The 12385-nt window shown below is 38.5% G+C and overlaps 1 protein-coding gene across 1 annotated transcript in view; it reads left to right on the top strand.

The window, feature by feature from the left end:
* The window catches only part of ITPR2 (inositol 1,4,5-trisphosphate receptor type 2), a 920836-nt gene that overhangs the window by 135500 nt on the left and 772951 nt on the right, over window positions 1–12385 (top strand). The window contains exons 12-13 of the mRNA XM_053719707.1: window positions 2619–2763; window positions 5807–5957. Of these exons, the coding sequence (XP_053575682.1) occupies window positions 2619–2763; window positions 5807–5957 (296 nt within the window). The remainder of the gene's footprint in view (window positions 1–2618; window positions 2764–5806; window positions 5958–12385) is intronic.

Raw genomic sequence — 12385 nt, 5'->3', positions numbered from 1 at the left:
TGCCACCAGTTTGGCCATATTTCAGAGCTGCAACATCACTGGAGTGCCCAAAAGCACAAGGTGTGCAATACTCAGAGACATGGCCAAGGTAAGAAAGGCTGAAAGACGACCACCACTGAACAAGACACACAAGCTGAAACGTCAAGACTGGGCCAAGAAATATCTCAAGACTGATTTTTCTAAGGTTTTATGGACTGATGAAATGAGAGTGAGTCTTGATGGGCCAGATGGATGGGCCCGTGGCTGGATTGGTAAAGGGCAGAGAGCTCCAGTCCGACTCAGACGCCAGCAAGGTGGAGGTGGAGTACTGGTTTGGGCTGGTATCATCAAAGATGAGCTTGTGGGGCCTTTTCGGGTTGAGGATGGAGTCAATCTCAACTCCCAGTCCTACTGCCAGTTTCTGGAAGACACCTTCTTCAAGCAGTGGTACAGGAAGAAGTCTGCATCCTTCAAGAAAAACATGATTTTCATGCAGGACAATGCTCCATCACACGCGTCCAAGTACTCCACAGCGTGGCTGGCAAGAAAGGGTATAAAATAAGAAAATCTAATGACATGGCCTCCTTGTTCACCTGATCTGAACCCCATTGAGAACCTGTGGTCCATCATCAAATGTGAGATTTACAAGGAGGGAAAACAGTACACCTCTCTGAACAGTATCTGGGAGGCTGTGGTTGCTGCTGCACGCAATGTTGATGGTGAACAGATCAAAACACTGACAGAATCCATGGATGGCAGGCTTTTGAGTGTCCTTGCAAAGAAAGGTGGCTATATTGGTCACTGATTTGTTTTTGTTTTGTTTTTGAATGTCAGAAATGTATATTTGTGAATGTTGAGATGTTATATTGGTTTCACTGGTAAAAATAAATAATTGAAATGGGTATATATTTGTTTTTTGTTAAGTTGCCTAATAATTATGCACAGTAATAGTCACCTGCACACACAGATATCCCCCTAAAATAGCTAAAACTAAAAACAAACTAAAAACTACTTCCAAAAATATTCAGCTTTGATATTAATGAGTTTTTTGGGTTCATTGAGAACATGGTTGTTGTTCAATAATAAAATTAATCCTCAAAAATACAACTTGCCTAATAATTCTGCACTCCCTGTATATATATATATATATATATAAAATACTAATTATCCCAGGGATTGGTTAAGACTGCATCTAAGTTTTAGTTTTTTGGTCATGTGTGACATTAAGATGGAACTATGTGTATTGAACATTGTTGGTGACTAATAAAGAGATATTTAAAAAAAAGAAAAAAAAAGAAAAAAGAAAACTTCAAATATATAAGGGACTTAATAAAGTGGAAGCTGAAAGCATTTTCCAAAAAAAAAGAAATAGCAAAACCGGAGGTCACAATTTTAAATTAGAGGGCAGCAGATTCAGGAGAAATGTCAGGGAGCATTTTTTTTGTTGTTGAATGTATGGAATAGACTTCCAATGTGATTGTTTCTATTTTGTAAAGGGATTGAATGTGCCAGGTTTGTGGATACGCTGGTTGTTGCACTGTGCAGATGCGCCGATTGTTCTCAGCATGCCGGTACAACGATGCATTACGTTTTCTAGTTTGTGGACATACTAAATATTTTCAGTTTATAGAAGCTGGAATGTTTCGCTATTGATTGCTTGTGGTTTGTGCGTGTATTGTTTTTGTAATGGTTTGCGGATATATTGGTTGTTAAAGGGACATAAAACAAGTTGGGACAGAGACAAAATATAATATGTACTTTTCCTGCATGTTTATACTGCAGTGCCTCGATTAACCCTTTCTTTTAAGTTTACGAATTGTAAAGCTCTTAACTCCCCCCACACATTTTTTTCTATGGTTGTATCTATATCCACCCTTGATTTGGTAGAATGAAGACTTTAACACTCATTATCTGCTGGAGCATGTCTAGAAGCAAATAAGCTGCTGTGAACTCAGTTGAAATACAATGCCTGTGTTTCTGATGCTAAACAATGATAAGGGGGTGGAGCAGACTACTCCAGACAGCATAGCTAAGTAATTTTGCTTATTTTTGAAAATTATTTTAAAATACTTGCCAGTAATTAAAAAATAAAAAATAAATATGCAAACTATTTTTACTTTATTAGCCCTTTTAGGATATGCACAGATCTCAACGTGTTTCATGGCACTTTAAAGGGACAGTAAACACCTTGTAAAAACATTTTCTGCAGTCTTCCATATTAAGATGTCAGACTCTGAATGCTATTAGAACACATGAACACCTTGCTTGCTACAATTGTTTTTCAATGGTCAAACTCCTCCCACAAGTTTTATTTTTTAGAGGAGACGACCTGTACTTGAGGATGAAGATTACTGGGCTTTCTTTGGCTTCAGCAGAAATGATTATATTACAAACTACAGATGAGCTACAGATATGTGGCATAGCTAATGTCTGACATCCACTTCTTCGATTTTAAGGACTGAAAAAAATCCATAATTTCATAACTAAATTACAGCAAAAGGGGCAAAACGAATGATGACTATAGACTGCAGACTTGTTTTCCTGTGCATAATTATGTATTTTATATTAATATCTCAATGTGCTAAACCCCCAGATATCGGGTCCCAACCTTGTATTTTGTTTTCTTGTCACTTTTGTAGCTACGATTCATTTACGGACTCCTCCAGGGATGAGATGAAGAGGAAGTTTGCTCTCACAATGGAGTTTGTTGAGGAGTACCTGAAGGAAGTGGTGAACCAGCCTTTTCCATTTGGCGACAAGGAAAAAAATAAACTCACATTTGAGGTATTTGTCGTGTTTGAGTGATTATTTTGCAATTTGATATTATTGATGTTATGTGACATGTTCAGCTTTAACCCTTCCCTTGCTATTCACAGCCAGCTTCAGACAGCGGTGTAACTGCCAAAGCTGACAGTCTCTTTAAATAGACATCCAAAGAGTCTATTTCATTAAAGCAATTCATTTGCTAACAGATTAGCTACTTTCACACACCTGTGCTTATCCAAATAATTGAACCATTATTACAAATGTCTACTCCTGATTGGCTAACTAGCTTTACCCTTATTTGGAGTAGAAGCACATTGGTGCATGACTTAGATTATGCATTTAGAGGGTTAGATTCCATAAACGAATATGAAACAATCAGTAACACTAAGGGTGTGTTACTACTAGGGGGCGCACAGGACCTTATATGATTATTATGTAAATAGGCTAAGAGAGAAGAGAACAAGATATTACATATAATAACTATAATAAAATATACTATACGGAATAATGTAAACAAATAAACAATTCTTATAAATATGGGACTATGAGAAACATAGGATACAACACAAATAATAGCAAATACAGTAATAAGAAATTCCTGAAAGTCTTCTTCTGCAATGTTATATAGATGGTAAATGTCCCAATCGGGGTGGGAATAGTCCCAAATGATGAATGTGATCAAATACCAGGATGATCAATGATCAGGAACACAGATGATGACTGGAGTCAGCTGCTTTGTCAGGGAAATCAGGATCTAAGAGCAAGTTTTCTCTGTGAAAAAATCACAAAAAGACAAAGGCGCCTCCTGGTGTAATACAGTTGCCTGATGAAGCCTGATGAAACAGACAGCAGTCTGAGAAACGCGTTGCTTGTTCTTTTAATATCTAGTGTCATGAGACAATGAGATTTTTATTTTATTAATAAAATTTGGTTTTATGTAAACCTCTTTGTGAGAGTCTGAGCTCTGTCAGTCCGGCAAGACGTTGGAGAAACCAGTTTCCTTGCAGTGTCAGTGAGCTGGGACACGGTGAGTTCCCAGTCTGTTTGATTTAGCACAATTGGGTGCTGCTCCACTTGTGAGTACCTTTTTGATAACCTAACAAATCTCTTTCACCAACTGTATTACACCAGGAGGCGCCTTTGTCTTTTTGTGATTTTTTTCACAGAGAAAACTTGCTCATAAACGAATATGGTTAAAAATAAGGCGGTCAATTCCAATTCTTCCGATCCCTTTTATCTGTACTTTTCCAGCCTCCGATCTATTTTAAGTTTTCACGACCACGAGTTTTACACTTTATTTCGGCACTGAAATGGACAGTTGGACACATCAAATTCCACGCACAAAGGATGTTGATAAAGTGCAAAACTGATGATTTGGAATAATTCTATTATCTTGCACTTGTGCATTAATATGAATAAGGGGTCTAGATTCATTAAACTTATATTTAGCACAATTGTAGTGGGCAGCACAGATATTTACATATGTGTATATATTTAATAGACAGATACATGATGACCCGTACAGCTAACTAAATCTGCAGGAAATGCCAGAAAATAGAAATCATTAAAAATAATAATGCCTGGGATAAGCATAAGACTATACTACATACTAACTAATGCCTGGGATAAGCATAAAGCTACCCTACATACTAACTAATGCCTGGAATAAGCATAAGGCTATCCTACATACTAACTAATGCCTGGGGTAAGCAAAAGGCTATCCTACATACTAACTAATGCCTGGGATAAGCATAAGGCTATCCTACATACTAACTAATGCCTGGGATAAGCATAAGGCTATCCTACATACTAACTAATGCCTGGGATAAGCATAAGGCTATCCTACATACTAATGCCTGGGATAAACATAAGGCTAGCCTACATACTAACTAATGCCTGGGATAAGCATAAGGCTATCCTACATACTAACTAATGCCTGGGATAAGCATAAGGCTATCTTACATACTAACTACTGCCTGAATAAGCATAAGGCTATCCTACATACTAACTAATGCCTGGGATAAGCATAAGGCTATCTTACATACTAACTACTGCCTGAATAAGCATAAGGCTATCCTACATACTAACTAATGCCTGGGATAAACAGAAGGCTATCCCACATACTAACTAATGCCTGGGATAAGCATAAGGCTACCCTACATACTAACTAATGCCTGGGATAAGCATAAGGCTACCCTACATACTAACTAATGCCTGGGATAAACACAAGGCTATCCTACATGCTAACTAATGCCTGGGATAAGCATAAGGCTATCCTACATAGTAACTAATGCCTGTGATAAGCATAATACTATCCTATGTACTAACTAATGCCTGGGATAAACATAAGGCTATCCTACATACTAACTAAAGCCTGGGATAAGCATAATACTATCCTATGTACTAACTAATGCCTGGGATAAGCATAAGGCTATCCTATGAACTAGATAAGTTTATACTTGTGATTACTTGATAAATGACATGTTCCTACACAGGCCACTTTACAACTTTATGGGCCAGATGAGTGGAGCGAATAAGGGGTATATCCTGAGGGTTTGCACTCGTCGTGCTTAACGCTCATATTACGAGTTGAAAGTAAATGCGATCGCTTTAGCGCAATCACGATTTACACAAGCATGACTACAGCGACTTCAGAGCTCTGGTTAACTGTTTTGCAAAACTAAAAAGTTGCAAAAAACATAAAAAATACATTACAAAGTACAGTTACACTCATACTAACACCATCTAATAAAAATGATTAAAATAAAATATTGCACAAAAGTTATATACGCTCAAAAAAAAAAAATTTTCTCCATTGACTTTTATTGGTGAATATGTGAATGCGCACGCGATTTTTGCACTCATCAGGTTAGCACAGAGAGCAAAAAGTTTACTTTCAACTCATAATGCAAGCGCAAACCGACGAGCGCAAAAATCTTACTTCTAGTGCAATTAACATTCAAGCTGGAGCGTTAATTTGCGCTACACTCGTAATCTGCCCTATATCTTTAATTCCTTTCTCTGCTAATTTGACTTTTTCTCACACTTTTATTTGCCGCAGGTTGTACATCTGGCACGGAATCTCATTTATTTTGGATTCTACAGTTTTAGTGAACTGCTCAGACTGACGAGGACGTTACTGGCCATACTAGACATTGTACAGAGTCCCATGTCTTCCTACCTAGAGAGGCTGAGCAAATTTCAAGATGGAGGTGAGAAACACTTGCACCTTAAAGAGACATTAGATAAATGCTGGAATGATGTATGTGTTAAAATATATATCATATTACAAAATATTGTATATATAGCTAAACTCCACTCACCACTGACATTGAGTCTGCAGCAGACAAAGCTAAGCACAGTCGTGTTAGTATATAGTGCATTGTTTTACAGGTTTCATCTGTTAATGCGAATTAGGGAAAGCTATGTAGCCGGGTTAGCCTTGATAAGTCTGTGGGGTCCTTTTTCAGTTTGGAAAATTAGAAAAGCCACAATTTTCAAAGTACATTAAAAGTGTGGAAAATAAATACTGAAAGCATTTTTTTTACTCTGCATAACTAAACATTTTATATGAAAATATTACTGTGTTTACTGTCTACTTAACATAGTTTGAAACTGTCATTTTGTTAGAATAATTGACATTGTTTTGCATTTTATTGAATACCCTTGAATAGCCTTTCAAGTTGTATCTACACTCCTCTGCTCTGGTCAGTTAGGGACAGTTATAAATGAGATCTTGCAGTGATTTAAGCAATCACATGTTGCAGGGTCATGGTTGGTAGGCTATAGGATACTCTCCTCTCTCAGGAGTGCATCCCATTAAACATTTTATAATAATGTTGAGTTGACCGTCCCTTTAACTTAAATGCTAATACCCATAACTAATTTAGCTCCCACTGAGTCTTCTGTACAACAGATAAGATAAACGATTTGGTGTAAATCAAAAGTTATTAGTTTGTTTCTTTTCTGTCATTAGACCGGACAAAATTAACAGAAGACAGATTCATTTAATTTTGTGCAAAATACTGAAGCATTTGTCTTTTATTGTCTTACATGACGGCTTGTCGGCATTGTCTGCCCCATGTTAAAATATTCATTTTATTAATATTGAGATGTCTTTGTGAGCAATAAGTCATTTTAATGGTACAAGCGTAATTTCAGCCATTTTGGCAGATTTTTTTCTCCCTAGCCTGAAGTCTATAGAAATGACAAAGTTCCCATTGTGCCCAGTTACTGTATCTTTTCTGCCATAAGATATGAGATGTCACTCATGCAGCAGCCAGGTTAATGAGCTTTCTCCATGTCGTTGCCTCGGGGGCATGCATTATCTAACCAGTCATTAATGTCCTTGTATCAAGTGCTTGGGAGTTCATTGTGAATATGAAAAGTCAAATAAATTCTGCTAGAAAGACACCGGAGTAACTGCATGCTAAGTAGTTTCATTTGCAGAATTCAAAACCTTCAATTTCTATAATATGAAATGCGTAGTTTTTTTTGTCAGAGGAGATTAAACACTGCTTAAAGCACTGAAAATAAAATTAATTTCTGTACCCGTAAGCATCAGCGATGACGGCGTTTCACTGTGCCCTTGTTAAGGGGATCGCATGGGGTTTATGTCTTATGCTGCAGAGGGAGCTGCCAGAGCAGTCTGGAAGTGACACAGACTGGTCTTTTAATTAAACTACATTGTGACAGTGCCATCTTTATTGATTTGTTTCTCTGACAGATAATATATTGACAGGAAAAAGAGACTGAGGCTGTTACATCTGTTTCTGTAGTTGCACCTGAGAGATAGTTTGCTCCATTCAGACAAAACTAATATGTCTTACAGTCCTAAAAGGTGACACCCACTGTTTAAAGGGACAGTACACACTTTTAGAATGCTATAAATAAATGTTTAGTAAAACAGTAAACCAGCTTAGCAATATACTTTCATTATATTATTTGCCCTCTTTCCTGTAATTTAAAGGGACATAAAAGGGATATGAAACCCCAAATTGTTCTTTTGTGATCCAGACAGAGCATATCATTCTAAAAAAATGTTCAAGTAGCAAACTCGCTTTGTTCTCATGGTATTTTTTTCCTTCCAACTTCATTCCTTACTTTTAGACTTTAGGACGGCAGATTTTTCATTAATGGGAGAATACCTAAAAAACTATTTAAAGGGGAAAAATCTTATTACAGGGGTTCAAGAACAGTGGGAATTTGTGAAAGGTGCCATTTTAGATGCAACCGCACACTGTATTAGACATGTCTGTAAAAGTAAAAGAAAGCGGAAACCAATTTGGTTTTCCAAAGAAGTAGCACATGCTGTAAAGACAAAAAAGATAGCTTATAAAAATTACAGACACACACAAGCAGATGATGATATGAAAATATGGAGACTCCAACAAAAAAAGACTAAGCAGTTAATTAGGAAGGTTAAAGCTGATGCAGAAGAGAAGATAGCACAGTCAGTAAAACATGGGGACAAAACATTCTTTAGATATATCAGTGAAAGAAGAAAAAATAAGGTAGGAATAGTAAAATTGAAATCAGTTGATGGTAGAATAATAGAAGGAGATAAGCAGATTGCAGACTGTCTCAATGATTACTTCTGTTCTGTTTTCACTAAAGATTGTGAAGATACAATGTCTACATTAAGGGATGCTATGCAAAATAGAAACAAGCTTAACAGTAATCTTTTTACAGAGGATGAGGTTTTGTTAGCATTATCAAAAATAAATGTTACAAAGGCAGTGGGTCCTGATAATATTCATCCAAGGGTTTTAAAAGAACTTCGTTCAGTGCTAACTGTCCCATTAACTGATCTGTTTAATCAGTCACTATTAACAGGAGCTGTCCCAGATGATTGGAGAATAGCAAATGTAATACCTCTTCATAAAAAGGGCAGTAGAGAAGAATCTGGCAACTACAGGCCAGTTAGTTTAACTTCAGTAGTAGGGAAATTAATGGAAAGCCTCTTAAAGGAAAGAATTATGACTTACATAAAGACAAACAATTTAGAGGACCAAAATCAGCATGGTTTTACTTCAGGGAGATCATGTCAGACTAATCTAATTGACTTCTTTGATTATGTAACAAAAGTATTAGACAAGGGAGGAGCAGTTGATGTAGCATATCTAGATTTCAGCAAAGCATTTGACACCGTCCCACACAATAAACTTATTCACAAACTATATCTCCTTGGTCTAGATTCAAAAATTGTGAACTGGGTGGAATGCTGGCTTAAGGACAGAAAACAAAGTGTCTTAGTAAATGGAGTTCATTCAGCAGAGGGGGCTGTTACTAGTGGTGTTCCTCAGGGGTCAGTTCTGGGGCCTGTTTTGTTTAACATATTTATCTGCGATATCAGCAAAGGGCTACAGGGGAAAGTATGTCTCTTTGCAGATGATACAAAAATTTGCAACAGAGTGGATGTTCCAGGGGGGGTAGACAAAATGAGAAGTGATATACAACAATTGGAGGATTGGACAAACGACTGGGATCTAAAGTTTAACACAGCAAAGTGTAAAATAATGCATTTAGGGAAGAAAAATCCAAATGTTAATTACAGACTCAATGACACTTTACTGACTGTTACAGACGAGGAGCAGGACTTGGGAATTATTATTTCAGATGATTTAAAACTTAGTAAACAATGTAGTAAGGCAGCGAGTAAGGCTAGCAGAATGCTTGGATGTATTGGTAGAGGTATTTGCAGCAGAAATAGTAAGGTTCTTATGCCACTTTATAGATCATTAGTTAGGCCTCATCTTGAGTATTGTGTGCAGTTCTGGAGGCCATATCTTCAGAAGGATATTAACAAACTTGAATCTGTGCAAAGGAGGGCTACCAAAATGGTACATGGTCTAAAAAATAAAACTTACCAGGATAGGCTCAATGACCTAAATATGTATAGCTTAGAGGAGAGAAGGGAAAGAGGTGATATGATAGCAACTTTCAAGTACATTAAAGGGTTTAGTAAAACTGAGGCTGTGGGTATTTTACATAAAATGGAAAATTCAAGAACAAGGGGTCATGAGCTCAAGCTAAAGGGTAGTAGATTCAGGAGTAATTTGAGGAAGCACTTCTTTACAGAAAGAGTGATTGATTTATGGAATAAACTTCCTCAAGAGGTAGTAGCAACAAACACTGTGGGGGACTTTAAAAATGCATGGGACAAGCATAGGGCTATCCTACGAACTAGATAAGTTTATACTGTTAGGTAAGGTGGGGCAGACTTGCTGGGCCTATGGCTCTTATCTGCCGTCAATATCTATGTTTCTATGTTTCTATGTTACTGTTGGGAAATACAACACCTGGCCACTAGGAGGAGGCAAAGACACCCCAGCCAAATGCTTAAATACCCCTCCCACTTCCTGTATCCCCAGTTAGTCAATCTTTGCCTTTCGTCACTATAGTAGGTGGCAGAAAATTTGGCTAGTCCTGTAATGGGTATGTTCCCTTCGAGAAAGGACTGGAGTTTTAAGTAATCAACCTCTCAGTGAGAGTATTGATGAAAGTTAGAGTCTGGAGATGCAGGGAAAGTTTTTCTGAGAAACCCATCCAGACTGTCGCTAACAGCTCCTGAGCAATCAGTGTTGACGAGTTTCACTTCTTGCTGTTACACACTCGAGTCCATGTCAGAGGCGTCGCTGCAAGATTGTCACACTTGAGAGGCTGTGTCTGTTCCACAGCATGGATCCTGGAGGGTAAGACCGTTTTATATATACACTTTTTGCTATACAGGGTCACAGTGTGGCTCCTTTATGCCTCAATAGGATCAAGGGTTAATATCTCCTTCAGGGAGATTATTTGAACGGCAAGGGGTTATTTATAACTGCTTTATTGTGAGAGTTTTTTGGGCTCATAGACTGTGTGCTTTGGCTTGGAACAAACAGGTTTCACTTTCGTTTTTGAGTGTTGCGCAGCTCATAATAGCGTAGCACCTTTTTCATAGCAAGGGAAGTCCTGTCCTACGCACCACGTGACCGGGTGTGGTCTTTTCAATTTCCTACGATCCTGCTGCGAACATCACTACTAAGAAGAGCCTTTTCACTGTTAGCTATCTGGGTTTAGGAGGTGTTGAGTGCCTCAGCCATTGGGATTATAAAGGTGCCGTTTTTTGTCTGTCCTTCCATGGATATATCTTAGCTATTGAGCACTGTGATATTACATTAGAAGGTTCTGGTCCTTCTGTACTGATGAATAATTCCTGTTTATATTGTGAGGAAGCTGTGGTTTGTTCCATTTGCCTAAACACTGTTCTAAAGTCTAAGAAGGGGGAGACAAGCCTGCTATTACTTATAGCGCTATTAGCCCTTCTGAGCCGTCTACTTCTCAGGAATCTGTGTCCCGAGAAATTACTACCCTTTTTACACTACCCACTCCACATGCAGTTCCCTGCAGTTCAACTAATCCTCCATCTGGAGGGGGCTTTTTTCCTGCAGACTTTACCGCGCAGTTACAATCGGCGGTGTCTGCGGCCCTGAGTGCCTTACCTCACTCTAGCAAACGCAAGAGAAAGGTTAAACATAGTTCTCCTGACCTAGAGTCATCTAAATATTTGTCAGATTTAGCTATTATGTCCCAGCTATCCGAGGATGAGTTAACCTCTGTAGTTTCAGAGGGTGAACTTTCTGAGTCAGAGACTTCAGTTTTTAAACCTCCTTCAGCGGAGGAACCCTCCTTTAGATTTAGCAGGCCTAAGGCTCATTGAGCCGTGGCTCTCTGATTCTAAGTAGCTCTCTGTTACAAATAGCGGAGTTACTCACTGGATCAATATCCACATGCTTCTAATCCTACTTCATCTCATCTCTCTACAGGTATGTCTTCCTGCTTCTCCCTCCCTGACTGCTTTTAAATGCCCTTTTAATTTGTGCTAGAATTCCCTGGTATGTCTTCCTGCTTCTGCCTCCCTGACTGCTTTTTATCGCCCCTTTAATTTGTGCTAGACTCCCTGGTAACCATTTCCTGTCTCCACTTTGTCTACCTGTAATCATTTTAATCATTGTATCAGATACTGTCTAACTTTAATACATCCTGCCCCCCCCCCCCCCTCTAATTTGCAAGAGTGTAACTCCTGGCTAGCTAAAACTGCCTGTAACAGCTGCTCAGAATCAGTTCATTTCTTTTCACTGTTACATATAGAGCAGGCCTAAGGCTCATTGAGCTGTAACTCTCTGTTACAAGTAGCTCACAGTTACTCACTGGAGTTAGAAACTGGAGGTGGAAACTGCAGTGCCACTAACAGGTAAACGTAACAACTATTCTTCTACAAAATGCTCTGTCTTTTCTGCTCTCACTGTCTGCCCGTCTCCTAAAAATCACTGAATGTCCCTATAACAACCCCCACACTAACTATATCTCACCCTCCCTTCTCTCATCCCCTATGCTGTCCTCTCATGAACTACTCTGTTTCCTTAGAAACACTTCCCCCTCTAACTCTCCTGTGTCTAATCATATCCGCTCCTACAAATCTCACTCTCACCTTCTGTCTCTCTCACTGCTACTACTGCTTGCTGCTGGTGATGTCTTTCCTAACCCTGGCCCTGCAGCAATCACCACACTTTTTTACAATCTCGCTCTCACACTGCAAAAACCCTAGGTCACCCAATACCAACAATCTCATCTCTATTAACCCGCAGCGCTTATCCCC

Source organism: Bombina bombina, chromosome 6 (genome assembly GCF_027579735.1).
Source record: "Bombina bombina isolate aBomBom1 chromosome 6, aBomBom1.pri, whole genome shotgun sequence".
NCBI lineage: Eukaryota > Metazoa > Chordata > Amphibia > Anura > Bombinatoridae > Bombina > Bombina bombina.
Note: the sequence above shows the minus strand (reverse complement) of the source record. Positions and strands in the feature narration are given on the sequence as shown.